The sequence below is a fragment of the Meleagris gallopavo genome, chromosome 3, assembly GCF_000146605.3.
Source record: "Meleagris gallopavo isolate NT-WF06-2002-E0010 breed Aviagen turkey brand Nicholas breeding stock chromosome 3, Turkey_5.1, whole genome shotgun sequence".
NCBI classification, from domain to species: Eukaryota; Metazoa; Chordata; class Aves; order Galliformes; family Phasianidae; genus Meleagris; species Meleagris gallopavo.
This window is the reverse complement of record NC_015013.2, coordinates 72,751,802-72,768,558: the sequence shown is the minus strand read 5'-3', so window position 1 is coordinate 72,768,558 and position 16,757 is coordinate 72,751,802. Positions and strand designations below refer to the sequence as shown.

The window sequence follows — 16,757 nt, the reverse complement described above, 5'->3', positions numbered from 1 at the left end:
TAAGGTAAGTTTTTCACTAATGCTCTCAGAATCATTAGGTTTCACTCCACACAGCTGATGGAGTGTGACAATGAAGAAGGTGACAGCACCCTACAGTTTCAAAGAAGCACGAAACATATCTACATAAACTATCAAATAGTAATAAATGTTGTCACAGGGTTCTGTAATCTGCTACAGTACTGCAAGTAACTTGTATGGCATTTCTATGAATGCATCTATTGCTGAGAATCACAGCATATATCTCATATATGTATATAAGAGAAAACATGCAAATCAGTTTTCAATGTTCATGTTGCATTTTGACATGTGAAAACATCTTTTGGAATGTTCAATTTGATCAGAGGTCAATATTCTAATACACATGCCTCCAGCATCTGTCTTTTTCTAGATAACACACCTTCCTGGGAAATCTGGAGGTGAAACTTCTGGAAAACATCATGAATCAAATGCTAAAACTATCCTAGAAGACAATACAGTCCTCCAATTCTTTTCCAAGCCTTATACTCCTGATGTTCCCAGGTGAAACATCAAGAGCCTAACACCAACAAGTTACCAGAGCCAAGGTGCTGTCCATGGTAGAACATGCCTCAAGCCCTGCAGTTCCCAGCCATTGGAACTTACTGGATTTGGAGCTGTGAGAGCCTCCAGGTCTGGCTCCAAAAGTGCCCATTCCAAGCTGATACTACTCACTACAACATGATATTCCACATGCTGAACAATATCCTCATTCAAGTTAAGGCAAGTAAAAGCTTAAACTTTCTGTTAAAATAGAGAAAAAACTAACACAAAACTGTCATGTTTATAACCTACCTAAAATTATGTGCCTGAGAAGGCAAACTGCAATTCATTCCAGTGCTCTCAAGTTTCATGTTTCTGTACAGAGCTATGTCTCATACATTAAATTGAGGATCAGATAACAGTTCTTCATTTTTATATCATACAAATATTTCCAAGTTCAACTGAGACAAATATTATGTTAGGAAAAACAAGTTAACATCTCTACTAGCAGACAGAACTAAATAAGAAAAAATCCATCAGGACTACTACTCAAAGAGAAAACTAACTTTAAAACCATTTTAAGAATATGAGAACTGAAGGTCTGAAAACATATAGGAAAGGAATTTAATGTGAACCACTGTGCAATTAATGAGCAATAGAAAACAAAGTGATCTGAAACAGAAGAACTGGATCAGTAAAGGGTAAAAATCTAATATGCTACTGAAGGATTCTGACACTAACTCATCTAGCTCTACAAACAGGTTATGTACAGTTAAAGATACAACAAAATTTAAGGAAAAGAGAAGGATTAACTAAGTTTTACTGCACATAAGTTCTATTTTGTAATATTTTAGTATTCTATTCACTGTTGTATGATTTGTAAATGGACAGAACTTTTATAATGTAAAACTAGTTGACAGAGATATAAAAGTAACTTAGACATTCTGGTCACTAGAATAAAATTCAGTGGTTTTCTATTATCACTCAAATACAATCCAGCTTCTGACATTATGGTCTACCTGGAGGTAAATCAGGGTCAGGAGAAGCAGACTGCTGAACTCGTCGTGGTTTTACTGCTGATTTCATACTTTCCGTGGTACTGCGGTTTGTTGAACTTGAACCACAACTTTCATGGTCTTCCTGCTAGAGGAAAAGGATACAATTGAGTCAATGAAACAAATAAGGAAAATAAATGTTGGAAGACCAACTCAGTAAATATTTAGTATACTAAGCTTCTGGCACTGTTTTTCCTTCAGTACAATCTTTTATATCCATCTAAATACAGAAATGATTACAGAGCTGGCTGGAAAACAAACATTTCACAATTAATACTTGAATTACCTTAAAATTATACTGTTATTTAACTATTAATATAAAATGAAAGAAGTAGATCTTTCTGTTGAAAAATTTCATTCAAAGTTGCCTCCTGCAGAAAAAGAGTGAAATGCTCTCTGGATGCTACTAAGATAACAGATAGAGATCAGGAAAGAAACCAATCGAGGAACAAACGTAAAGCTCTACAGCATTAAGCTGTAATATTCTCAAGTCCTCTGTTCACTAAAAAGCATGCTGCTTAAGCTATGTTCATTTTTGTATCACCCGTCCTCTACAAACATTTCCTCACATGCTACCTGGCATTTTTAATAATCTTGAAGCAATACAAGCTTCACCTGAAAAAAAAAAAAAAGATGACTGAACTTAGAGAAAATACAGAAAACAGAGCCATTCACATATGGATAGAATGGTTAGAAATCATCCTTATAAGAGAAGGATGAGTACCATAAATACTTTGAAGTTTTACAGTGTCTAATACAGAATTAAAACAAGGTACATTTTTTGAGGTGAAGTTTTGTCACAATCTGATCTTGGAAAACTTTGTTTTTTTGTGATTTTCTCTTTTGTTTGTTTGTCTTATCATCACTTGGTCACTTCAGCCTCTCACATTTTGATTCATGAAAAATAAAAGAGGTGCTTAGCCACACAGGAGCTTCCTATTCAATGCATGGGAAAAGAACAAATGAAATGTTTACTATCAACTATATCTGGAAGATGCCTCTTCACCAGCATAAATATTTTATAATCAGAAAAGCTCACCCCTTCTTCACATCTCCAGCTTACTGAGAAAAACTAAATTGACTTTAACCTAGAATTTTTAAGTAACTTTAAACTCAAACCCTTTTTCCTGGAAACCAGGTCATATGTAGCACGAAAATATTTTTTTGGATGAATCACCATGCTGCTACTTACTTACAAAAAAAAGGCTTCCTTACCAAACAGCCCAATTAGTACATTCCTTTTTTTCTGTATCAACTGTGGTTACATTCTATCCACGTACTGCAACAAGGGCATCTAATGAACTATTTCCTAACTTCAAGTGAAACCTATGCAACACATTCAACACATATATTACTGGCACTTAAAGATGAAGACAATTTAACCTTCTAGCACTTTCAGAGAGTTAGGAATACACACCAGCATGCTGGCTGGGGGATGCCTTTATAATTCTTTTTTAAAGAAATGGGGAAGAAGTCATGTCAATGTTAAAAGAAAGTCTCAAATCCTAGCATATAACTAAATTCAATACATTTTTCTCCTAAATCTCGGACACCTTACACTACCTTGCATTACACAATTATCAAAATGGTTAAGAGTTGTATTAGGAGTTTTGAGGTTGTGAACACAGCAATTTCAAATAAGCTACTGATAATTAAAACAATGCAACATTTGTTTTAATTATCAATAGGTCACAGTGGCTGCGACCTGCGGAACTACATTTCTATTAAAATTCAAAACCTTTCTGTACCTGTGCATTTCTGCAGACAGTTAACTTTAAGAGCATACTATTAATTTCTCAAACATGTGGCTGTCTCATAAGCCCAGAAGTAAAACATGTTCATTAAAGAAGTGTGGAAAAAGTTCCAAGTGAATTGCCAAAACTAGCATAATTATGAAAATATTTAACACTGGAAACAACTGAAATCACATACCGTATATAGATTACAGTGATGTCATCATAAACACACTGCCAAAATGTACTAAAACTACTGCACTCTAATAAATCTAGCTCACACCAGATGACAAACATTTTAAAATAAAAATTACATAGGGGATGGGAAGGGAATTTTATTTTGTAAGTGCTAATAACTTGAGTTATAGTATGATATTTGATAAAGTGTCCATCCATTTTAGCATTAACAAGAGCAATTTCAAATAACAGTCACAACACTACAGAAGAAGATACATGTTTTTGCATATCAGCTAAATCAGCTAAAGTGCTGATTTTTAAGAAAGTAATCAATTTACTAAAATTTATTTTCCTATTGCTTATGCCATAAGCAAAGCTGAGAAAGTTTGAAAAAAAATTAACAGAAGCTTCTATTTACGCATGGATGTTACTGGACAAATGTACCTTGGTAACTTTTAACAAATCAGAATGAATAGAAGTTTGCACAGTCAGACTTTTGGAAAGTGCCTCAGACCAGGTACTTTGACCAAGTGTTTTTAAAGAGCACTATGGTTACATCTAAAACTATGCCAGTCATACACAACATGCTAATGACATCTAGGCTAGGAAGTTTACATGCAAGTTACTCTGACAATTCACTACTGAATTATACTATACAAAGTAATTATCTCAAGGTCTAGAGTGAATTAAAATTGACAGCACCTGAAAACATGTTAGATGAGGTTACGGTCTTTCCTAACAGACCAAAGTTACTATCTTCATTCATCATTCTGTCTTCCATATTAAATTGTCCTTTTTTTGTCTTTTAAAAAACATGCTCCCTCATTTTAAAATATTTAAAAGTTATTTAACTTGTAAGAGCTCCAAACTGTCTCATAAGCATAGCTTATGGGAAGTGTGCATGTTCCCTTGGGGATCACTTAGCTATTTATGCAAATACAGTCTCCCTCCTTTCACAAAGCTAAGTGAAAACAGGTAAAGAAAAGCACTTCATAAAAGTAAACAGGAGCATGTGTACAAGTAATTACCATTATGAATTAAAATCTTTTAGAAAAATCTTTAAAAAAAATCAAATAAATTCTAAGTAAATACTACACAAACTTGCAGAGTTTTCCTGTTAGTGTTTCATCTTTCTCTACAAAAATATCATTTTTTCTGATCCCTCATTGTTTCTAAAGCAATAAGCTTAATAAGCTTCACTAGCCAATAATACATATGTGCTTCCTATAAATAGGAATATATCTTAAACTGCAGCATTAAAAAACTGCAGAGGAGGAACTCATTCCCTTCTAGTGGACTATCCTTACATGGCTGATATTGATAAGGGATAAGTTGAGTGGAAATCACCCGAACAGGGCACAAAGGGTTGCAGCCAGAGGCACAAAGTCCAACCAGTGGCAGCTTGCTTCTGGTATCCTCCAGTCACCAGTACTGATAAGCCCATGGTGCTTAACACCCCTATTGAAGACCTGGAACACAAAGTAGTTACCACGCAAAGCTATGGCTGGTAACAGGCCAAGGAGAGGAGCTGATGCACTGGTGAACACAACTGCTGTTGATGGGGATCTTGAGCACCTGAGGAAATGGGCTGACGGGAACTCCGTGATGTCAAACTGAGGGCAAACACTACGTCTCGCCCCTGGAACGGAGACACCTTCTGCAACAGTACGGACTAAGAGCCAAATAGCTAAAGTGCAGCTTTGAAGAAAGAGATCCAAGAGTCCTAGTGGAAACAGGCTGAACGTGAGACAGCAATGTGCCTCTATCACAAAGGAGGGCAACCGTGTGTATTAACAAGGGTAAAAGCCCAGCAAGGTGAGGGATGCAATTCTTCTTCTCTTCAGCCCTTAAGAGACCTAATGGGGAAAACTTTTGTTGCATCAGGGGGGTCTGCATATCACAAGAAGCCCAAAGGAGGACTACCAAAGTAGGAATGGGACCTGAAGGACACAAGTTTTTCCTTGGGACAACAAAGATAACAGGCTTTTAAGGCTGAGGAAAGACAAATTAACCTGCTGGGAGGGTAAAGAGAAGTTGGAGGCAGACTCTTAACAAATATGTACCTTCAGAGGAAAAGCAACAGACAAGCTGAACACATATGCAATTCCAAGCACTGGAAAAGACCACGCAGGGAAGCCATGGAATCTCTACCCTCAGAGATTTTCAGCATCAGATTGATCAAGACTGGAGTAACTGGGCTTGCTTTGAGCATGTGGTTGAGCTAGATCATCTCCAAAGCTCACCCCAAATTGCTCTAGGGCTGGTTTATGTGAAATAAGGAAACAAGTAGCAATACCCATCTTCTAAAAGATTGTCTTAAAAATATTTCATCAAAATGGAAGTACTACTATGATCTTGCTTTCAAAAAGTTTCAATTGGTTCACTGCTTTAGAATTGTCAATAAACGTACGTATGTATATATATAAACTATTGAAACTACACTGCCATATAACCTTGCAGCTCTTCTGCTGGTTGGCACAGGTCAAGTATTACTTACAAATAAATCAGCAAATGTAATATAGCCTCAATGATTTTGTTGTAAAATTATCCTGCTAAAATATTTCATTAAGAGTAATCAGAAAGCATGTAGTTAAGTAGATAAAGAGGAAATTTATTTAATGTTTGTTCTAATGAATAGTAAACTAGGAACTTAACAACACTGAAACAGAAAAATCAGTAACATAAGCATGACAACTGTAAATCTTTTGGAAGTTGTGGGTTAACACTCTAACACACATTAACATCAATCTGTATTTGTTGATTAGACGACAGGACAAATACACATTTTAAAATTATGATGCTATAAAACAGCAAAAAAAAGATTAAAAACTATCAGATAGGGATAACATTTTGCAGAATGATTAAGGAGTCTACCATTACATACATAAATAAAACATTTTATATACATGTTTGCTGTACATATAAGTACCTTTCACTACTACAAAATGCAATTGTAAGCCTCTTCAAATAAGCAAATCACATACCTAAGAGGGAGTATTCAGATTAATCACTGTCATCCTTCAAGGCAGACGAGATAGTGAAAGGTCTGTATTTTTCTACCTCCTACCCCCCCCAGTATCATTTCAAGTCTGTAGCCAGCTGACAAAGCACACTGAAGAGTGAAAGAATAAGCAAGACTAACCTGCTTAGGAATAATGGACAGAAACAATCAAGAACTGATTTAACAACATTAGTATTTGCTCTCCTTGATGCATCTGGTCTCAGCTAATATTAAATTCAGATAATAAGCAGTGCACTAGCAAGTGACCAACAAGGCACACTGTGTAGCTTGCACTTGGTCAGCAGGTCACATTCATCTCTGTCTGTTACCAGAATCTATGTTAAGTTATTCTCCATTAAAAAGGTACAACATCTTCTGAAATACAGGTATGAGTTCAACTATGTAAAAGCCAGAGATATGTTAACACGCTGCACTAGTAGCCACAGCTCAAAGCCAAGAAGCTTGTATTAAGTCTGTTACACAGATACTGCAGAATCTGTCTATTGATTTCAGGGGAATAACATCTCCCTGTGATGTTGCTACTGTTTTGATTAGCTGATTATAAGACATATTAAAAGGAACATTCTTTGGTTTACAAGAAAGGGTGCTGTCAGACTGAAAGACTGTGGTGATAAGGCCATATAGGCAAAGATAAATAAAACAGACTGTTCTCACTAAGTGCTCCTCAGCCTGTTCAAAAATACACCCCAGTATCTCAACATCCAAGACAGAAAAACTAATAAAATGACTTTGCAAGCCTTTTTGAGGGAAGCAAGTTGTACAAATATCTTCCTTCTGTTTATAGAAGAAAGTTATATTATAAGCTGTTAACGGATCATCTAGTAAAGTATTTATTTTGCTTTAAAAATATATTAGACCACCTACCATGATGTAAGTGCTTTTTAATAGAAACAAATATCTCAAAATGGCTATTCTGCCATTTCTCCTAGGATATGCTTTTTAAAGATTTCACTCTTCCTCATATTACAGGAAGTTCGCCCAATGCTTTGGTTTGCAGAGTGGAGGTGAGGGACATCTTAATTCTGTAAGATTACTCTGCATTTAATACCTATAACAGTGGAATCCTGATCCCTGACTATAAAGAAGTTACAAAGAAGAAAACAGAAATATTACAGCAGAGGTAATTGGCAGCTACAGTCAGGATTTGGCAATACTACAGTAGGATGTATGAAAAGAAAAAAAGGGAGTCCTAAAGTTTTTGTACAACAAAGCTCACAGTACACAGAGCTCTGTAACTCAATAATTCTGAAACCAGGATGACCTGACAAGAGAATGACCAGAGAAACAGGTGAGCTTTTTCAGCAAAACCAATGGATGTGTAGCATCCCGATGTAGGTTGGATACAGAGTAAAGTCAGCCTTCTGCTCCTTCTGTATTCTCCACACCCGGGACCAAGGTCACAATAGCTTACCCTGAAGGACCAGGAAGATAAACTGACAGGAAACATCCTCACAATTGCAAACTATTGCAGCTATTCGCATTACAGCACAGTTCCAACCACTGAGCTACTCAGTACCTTAACAGACACATTTCCTCTGTCCAAAAGTAACATTATTTAAGGCAGTTTACATTTTTTGTATGTTACTTTGGAAGCCTCTCTATCAAAGACTGGATAAACTCTCAGCCTTGCTACAAGTCCCTTGAAACACTAGTTAAGAATAGCTGAGCACTGTATTTCTATAGCAGTCATCAAATATGTTCTCCTGAATGCTGCAGGAAGAAAGGAAAACCATTGTGAGCATGATTTGATCACACTGCTGATTTATTAAACAACATCTGGAAACCATGAGCAAGATCTCAGCCCATTCAGCTTACTCTTCCTATTGTAATCTGTTCCACCTGCTGGAGGACTAGCATCAGTCCCCAACCCTATTTAAACTGGCCCCAGACTCTTAAGTCTGGATGTCACTTGCCTTTGGAAGACCATTAAGGTGCTCATCTCCCCCCATTGCACTAGAGGATTGCAATACCAGCTTCGTTTCACACTTTCTTCAGTGGGAACTTTTCCCTAACACGCTTCCTATTTCAGATTATTAGATAAAAAGCCTGACCTGCTGTGCAAGAATTCCCCTCCACCAAGCACCTGTCAAGGATGTACTAATTTTTATTACAACATAACCTTGCCACCCACTTCTCTCAGAGGACAGAATACTGTCCAGACCAAGTTTTCTCTTAATACCAAACAGTATTGAGCAGGATATCTAAGACAAGGCCCTCAGCAATAACACAGCCAGGTGAGTATTCCCCAGTTCTTAAGTTTTTAACATCATGATAAACCTCTGCCACATGATAGAGGAAGGTACGAAGCTTTACCTGGAGAATCCACGAGAGCTCTTCTCATTGCTGAGAATCATTTGAGCAGCATTTGGCTTTCAACAGCTATTGGTGGTGGAAAGAACAGGACAGGGACAAATATATGGCCATGAGTTAAGACTATACCTACTACAGCCTCCCCAGCTGATGCTGACTTTAACAAATTCATGAATTATTATCCTTTAAATTCTACTTCCCCATCAAAAGTGTTTGAAATTAGTCAATAAGCTCAAAATTGGAAGAAGGTAAGAACGAATGACTGAAAACACAATCAAGAACTTCTAGTTTCCATAAGACACCAACCTTGAAACTAACTCAAGTACACTGGCATCTTAGATTTCATCCTAGCAGTCTTTTTTTCCCAAGTTACTGTCCGGGATGGATCCGACCAAATTTGAGTTTGTGGCCATTCCCCACAGGGCTTGCACCAAGGGAATTTCTCCAGCTGGAAACGGCACCTTGGAGATCTTTCTGTCAGTGTAGAAGTAGGAATGAGGTAGGTATGAGTAAGAGTGAAATTTCTCAGCTCTGGGCATAAATGAATTCCTTTACAGTTTTCACTGCCTTCTGCTAATTAAGAAGTGGGGTGGGATATCACTAAAGTAAGATCTTGGTGTACAATACAGTTTACAGAAATAAACTGGAACCTTTTAAATCAAAAAGGGAAAGTACTCTTAATAATCATGGTAAGAATTAAAGACAATCTTCACAAAGAGAATACTAAAGGATTTTTAATGCTATGTTAAGATAAAATATCTTAATCTCCTGACTTATCCCCACTATTTTCATACATTATACTTTTTATGTATCCTATGCACATAGATGTAATAACATCTAGTGCTACGCAGTAGTATTAGTTATATATAGTAATGATGTTATAACTGCTTGAACAAAAATCTGTAGAGTTAATGCAATTGCACAGTAGATTTCAGAGTTCTGGCAAAACATACCTGGCAAAAATACTGTTTGTCCTAATGTTAGTAGTTCCTAAACTACTTTTTTAAGTAGTTTTCTAGCCTTTCTAAACACAGAAGCCAAGTGGGAGGCTCCAGTTATCCCGTTACTTGGTTTTCTCAAAACAAAATTTCCATTTTATTATTTTAATTCAAATATTTGCATTTAAACTACAAATTGACAGCACTGTGAGATTTCTATCAATTCCATTTAAAATTTTATATTATATTTTTCACTCTGCAATTTTAAGTTAACACCACCATGGGAAAGAACAGATTTTCAGCAAGTGTAATTTTATTTGTTATATCTTACTTAAAAAGCATCAGTTAACAAAACTAATGGACTAAACTACAAAACTAAGTGAATTGCTGCACAAACTTCTTGCTTAATAAATGTAAAAGAGTACACATGGGTGCTACTTACTCAAAATGCACATTATGGAGTTCTTATAATCAGTCATTTCTTTTGCAATTGTTAGTCTATGATGTGAGTACAAAGAATTTACTGCTATTTATAACGTTTCTTTTTAAATAAGAAAGCTTTCGAAATATTACCTTAAAACCTAAACAAACAGTAATTTATCTTCTAAAATAGTCAGCAATGTCATACAAAATCACTAGAATGCTATATGTCAAAAGAAACATAGCTGTCAACAGTGCATTATAATTGTCGCAAAGTTTCACAAAAGACCTCTCTAGTTATAACATCATAACATGTAAATGTTTATCACATTGGTTAGCTTGAAATACAATGTGTATTCATAGCTGAAATGAAAGAGGAGTGTGAGTGTCAGCAAGAAAAGAAGCTGAGTGCCCAAGGGAACAAAGATTAAAACGTTCTGAAAGTAGCTGTGGCAGTGATACAGGACTTACTGTTAGTTGTTCAACTGTGTATTCCAGACATATGCAGAAGTGAGAGATTAAGAACTGGACAATAGGATGGAGGAAAAAAAAGATTCAAAGGAAATAAAGAGATCTGGGGAAAATAAACATCCTCTTAAATTCCCAATTTGTCAGATTTTGATTTATCAATTAAGAAATTTTAGAAATCTGACAGACAAATCACAGGTAATACCATAAAGCTGTCAATTCTTTCAGGTTTCTGTAACATTCATCATTCTGCATGGTATCTATTTGTAGGGACATCGGATATTTTGAGGTTCTTCAGATGCTAATCTGAAACACAGCATCCTTGACACCACTGTGCATTTGTTTCAATACAATTGCATTCAAACCAATGGAAAAGTAGCCTCCTTGGTACGTTATGGTGGTTTTACACTGATGGACAGCTGGACTCCACCACACTGCTCCCTCATTCCCTTCACCTTTAAGGAAGAGAGAGAGAAAATACAATAAAAATGGGATCAAGTGATGAGATAAGGACAGGGAGATCACCCACCAGCTACTGTGACAGCCAAAACAAACTATATGGATGACTAATACTGAGTTTATTGACTGTTCCTGTTATAGTAGAGCAATGACAATTATAATCAAGATACAACTAGCTCTCTGAACAGTAAATAAACCAACCGTCACAAGAAAAAAAATCCCAGTCAGCTCACAGTAATACCTCAACTACAACTTAGGAAGCTGAACCACACACAAAGTAAATAACAGTTGTAGTGTTTCTAAATGGGAGAAAAGCAAAAAATTCTCTAGTTCGCACAACAGTAAACTTTAATTTTTGTCTCTAAAAGTTCATCCATTAATAGATTCTGATTTTGTATCATCAGCTTATATACACAGATATTACTAGGTGTAGTTTAAATACTATAGTATCTTTAAAAAGTCACAGAAACAGGTTTTCTCTCTTACTAACGTGCAGTTGCTTAGATGGTTACCTTTTAAGCTATCTACAGTATACAGAAGCTAAGTGTTCAGATATATCCCGCTGTACCTGATGGACCACATAAGGACAGGACTATAAGACAATACAGTTAAAAGTGAACAATATTGAGTTCAACCATGGACAAGTAATAAAGGTAAGCTTATTAACTCCATATACCCGGGAAAGTTGGACTTTTCTCCCGTTTGGGAGGAAAGGATTAGGTTTTTAGCTAGAAAGTGCCTGATTTCAGAATCAGTTTGCCACAGTGCTACCTCATTAAATCTTTACCTGAATTATTGTAGGTGTATTAGAAAATGCCACTGTGACTGTAAAAAAAGAAGCTCATTAGGAGATATTCAGTAAAACATTTTATTAATTAAGAGTACAGTGAAACCAGCTGTAACAGACCACGCACTCCAGAGAATCATGAACATACATACTACTCATATTTTGTGCCACTGCTAAGTTGGAAACTTTAAGGTAGCAAAATTAGCCTCTTTGCAACCAAGCTATTAGTTCCTAATGAACTCAATTAAAAAGCAGTACATATGGTAGCAACAAGACACAGGGCACATGGACTACATGGCACAGGGCACTACTGAAAAGCCACAGCCCAGACAGAACTGAACTTGGCCACTAAAGTAAAGAACAATAAATATTTCTATAAATACATCAAAAGCAAGAGGAAGGCTATGGAGAATCTCCCTAGGGCAACTTGGTGACCAAGGAGCAGGGTAAGGCTGAGGTGCTTAATGCCTTCTTTGCCTCAGTCTTTAATAGTAAGACTTGTTACGCCCCCTGAGCTGATAGATAGGGATGGGGAACAGCATAGGCCCTGCGTGATCCATGATGAGATGGTTTTGGACCTGCTCCAAAAGTTAATGGGGCCAGATGGATTGCACCCTAGAGTGCTGAGGGAATTGGTGCATGTGGGTGCCAAGCCACTCTCCATCACTATTCAGCAGTCCTGACTAACTGGTGATGTTTAGGACTATGGAAGTAATCCTGCCCCTGAACTCAGCATTGGTGAGGCCTCACCTCAAGTACTGTGTTCAGTTTTGGGCAACTCAGTACAGAAAGGACATTGAGGTGCTGGAGCAGGTCCATAGAAGTACAGAAAGGACATTGAGGTGCTGGAGCAGGTCCATAGAATGGCAACAAGGCTTGTTATGTGCTTAGAGAATAAAGTCCTACAAGGAGAGACTGAAGGAACTAGAGCTATTTAGTCTGGTGAAAAAGAAGCTGAGGGGAGACTTTATTGCTCTCTACCTGGAATGTGCTCACAGCAAGATCAGGGCTGGTCTCTTCTCACTGGTGACATGACAAGGGAAAATGGCCTCAAGATGCTCTAGGGTAAGTCTAGGTCGGATATCAGGAAACACTTCCTTACAGAAAGGATTGTTAAGCACTGGAATAGGCTCCTCAGGGAGGTGGCTGAGTCACCATCCCTGGATGTGTTTAAAAGCCATTTGGATGTGGTGTCAGGGACATGATTTAGTGAAGGGTTGTTAGAGTCAGGGTAGTATGGTTAGGTTGTGGTTGGACTTGATATCTTTAAGGTCTTTTCCAACCTGAGCAGTTCTATGATCCTATGATTCTACTTTAGTGATAGAACTCGACAGGTCAGGTTGGTGGTGGGACTTGATATCGAAAATCTTTCCCAATCAATATGATTCTATGAATTATCAAGGAATGCTGGTAATTGAGGAACCTGCTGAGCCACCTATAAGGTAAGGAATAGCTGTAGATGGTCTCATGTACATGATGAGTACTTCAGACTTTTCCCAACAGTAATTCTGAAAGTTTTCAAGCCTACAAAACACTTCAGTATGTCTTCACCTTTTGTCTATAATGGATTATTATGTGCAAGTATTTCACACAGAACATGAAATACCAGCGTCAGCAGACCATCAAAAATTACTTCAAGAGCTGGTATTCATCTTCTCTAAGCAAGCAAAGCACATAGGACTTGCAACAAGTCTATCATTGCTGAGAACTGCTTAGGATCTCAGAATTAGTAATTATGATCAAATTAATTTAAAAGTGGGTAAGTTTAATCGTGGATAAAAAAACAATATGTTAGCTTTAAATGACCTGTGTTTTACCCTTAAGTAGAGTCAGAATCTTATAATTGCATCCCAAACTGAGAACTGGAAGGCCAACATCATTCATCTCTAGCCAGTTGCAGCAGGGTCAGAGGGAAGACAAACACTGTCAGTAAACAAGTTGCATCGTGTCTGTTCTTTCCGCTCACGCACAAGCAAACTGATTTCAGGCAGGTTCCTGCAGTCCCATTATCTTGATACTTGTCTGCAGTAGTAGATCACAACAAAAACCAGTGAAAAAAAATTATTCAATTGGAAGCACTGGAAAAGTTTACTTCAGACATATGAAATATTGCAATTTGGTATTTTCATTTAAAATGAAGTACTCAAACATTCTCAAAAGCAACACAACTTATTTTATATAATTTTCATTTTTCTCTGTTTCCACAAACATACAAAAAAAAACCATCTATCTAAACTGAAGTGCAGCCTGATGAGATGCTGACTCTGCCTGCGCACAGTATGTGAATGATTCCCTCTTCCTAAAGAACACCCTCACTGTGGCATTCCTGAAGTCTATCCACACACAACAGAAAAGTAGTTTAGGTATAGCTCAATACTGAATAGTCCCAAATACCCATCCTTTAGTAGGCAGGGAAATACTGCTCTGCCTCCTTCTAAATTCAGTGTCGTTTCATTTTGTTAAAGAAAAAATAAAAGAATTCTAACAATAACCAAACAGGAATTTCACAACAAAGTAAGGATTATTTTGCAGGAGTTATGTTTTCACCCAAAATGCCAGAAGGAAAATGCCTGAGCAGCTGTATATAGTATGGACTTCTTTTAAGTTAACATGGATTATACATTCACTGACAGAAGGCAATCTCAACTTTTCCAACAGCTACATGCACAGTACACTTCTGCTGGTTAAGTACTTCTGTCCTCAATAAAGCAACCAGTATATGATAACAAACTACACTTTTATAAGTCACATTTATGAGTGGAATACTCTTAGATATGTAATAAAGGAAGAAAAGATAGGACTTCTGTTTAAAGGTCGAGGCACTCTTAAGAAAAGAAACTTCACTACAGAAGACTTAATACTACCAAAAACTGGAGTATTTCAGATGAAAATAATTGTTGTATACACTTAAGTAGATAAAAAAAGATGTCTGTTGTTAACACCATGAAAACCAATTTCTTTCAACTTTTATATAGATAAAACCATATTCATTTTTGAACAAGTTAAGCAAAGTAAAACACCGTTAACAGAGCAGGAAATGAAGTTTTATTCACTGCACAAAATAAATCAACAAAACTATAATGTCTGTTGATGACAATGAAACCACCAGCATATGCACTTGGGACTCTGATCTATTCTGTCCACCAGATGCTCCCTTCTTATGGAAGGCTGGTTAAAAGAATTATAGAGTTCATTGCGGCTTAAACAGATTTTTCTCATGCTGTTAAATATTTTTTTCTACAGTTTTACTGCAAAATCTTAATGTTCATTATGATTGTAAGCAAATATCAAGAATGAACAACCTATAGCCCACAGGCCGCATGCAGTGCAGCAGGACAATTCAGCTCACTTGTTCCCTTTGGCCTCCTCTGCTATGAACCTCAGCTGTGCACCAGATGACTGCAGTGGTGCAGGCAGCCTGCTCCGCAGGACCAATTCATGTCACAGGCTTGTAGCCTCTCTCCCATAATATAATGAGCCCATATTTAAATGCATGCTGGGAAAAGCATCCTGAAGAGCTTCCAGGAAAGACAGCCACTTCCCATTGCCAGAACAATGCACTTCCCCCACAACCCTGTCACCATCCACATCTGAGGAGCACATGGAAAAGAAGATAGCCAGGAACAGGCCGAATGAACCATTTGGGATCAGCAGCACACTCTCACCTACCCTCTTTCTCAGGTCTCCACAGACCCTGTTTGGGGAGAAACTCTGGGGCAGCAAGCTACACAGAAAGACAGAGGCTTCCAGAAAGCATCAGTCCTACGGTGCAACCCTGGTGACGTTCACATGCACCAAGTGCCCCAGAGGCCATGAAATATGACACACTTCTGCCAGAAGGAATAATTTAAAAAAAAATAAGAGAAAACAGAGCACCCCACCCATCCAAAGCACCTGAGAACTGCTGCTTTCCCCAGTATGCCGTAAGGAAGCACTGACTGCACTACACTGATCAGGAGACCACTCTGCCTACAGAATTAGGTAGAAAACTACAGAGCTTCTTTGAAAAGTAATTCCTAATTATCCCCACAATTTTAAAATATCAACACTAACAAACTTTGGGCCTAATGCTAAGTAATTACATGTGACCACTATTGCAGCAGCTGTTAGCATATTTCAGAGAATCCTACGCTAACCCAAAGCACTGAGTAACGCTGTCAGGCTAACAATAAATAAGTAAATAACGCACACCAGGAGCCTGGATATGTAACAAAACCAGAAAAACAATAAATATTCAGCTTTAATTGAAAATATTTGGAAATGTAACAGCTCCAATCAATACATTTTTCCAAAAGAATGATTCACACATCTACAATAAAAAAGGCTAAAGCAATTTTGTGTTATTCAACCTCCAATAAGAGGCAATGAATTAGCAAGTATACTAATGAAGGACAGCAAGTTCAAGTACCAGTGCGGCTCTTCAGACCTCTGCTTCAGGACAGACAGCCTGTTAGATATCAATTAGTCCTCAGCAGATCACACAGTTTGTTCTGTGATCTCCTGAGGGAAAGTTTATTTGTTGAACAGATGCATTCAAATTATGATGACAGTGACAACTGGATATTGCTAGCTGTGTAATACAGTGTCCTTGTGGTTCTGCAGAATATAGAAAGATCTACATTGAACATAGGGGATTTGCGTATATAAGCAAAAGAGCACAACTAAAACACAACATTTCCACACTCTACTGGCAAAAAGGCAGTTCGCTGGTATCAAGTTCATCACTGACCATGAGTGCTCAAAATAAAACACAATGTGTGTCAATTATTTAGCAGGAACCACTGCCTAAGGGCAGGTATTCTAAAGTAAGTTACAAATCATAAATGAATAAGGTGAACTTTTTCTGCTTAAGTTCAATAACTGTATTTAATAAATTATAATTGAGTCACA

General features: G+C 37.2%; 1 protein-coding gene across 7 annotated transcripts in view; it reads right to left on the bottom strand.

Annotated features, from left to right (window-relative positions):
* Positions 1-16,757, bottom strand: part of VPS13B (vacuolar protein sorting 13 homolog B) — a 416,489-nt gene that overhangs the window by 383,934 nt on the left and 15,798 nt on the right. For 4 of the 7 annotated variants that reach the window (XM_010709173.3, XM_010709170.3, XM_019614165.2 and 1 more), the window contains one exon: positions 1,518-1,641. In XM_010709173.3, the coding sequence (XP_010707475.1) occupies positions 1,518-1,641 (124 nt within the window). The remainder of the gene's footprint in view (positions 1-1,517; positions 1,642-16,757) is intronic. The other 3 variants (XM_010709174.3, XM_010709171.3, XM_019614166.2) reach the window with 1 other exon arrangement.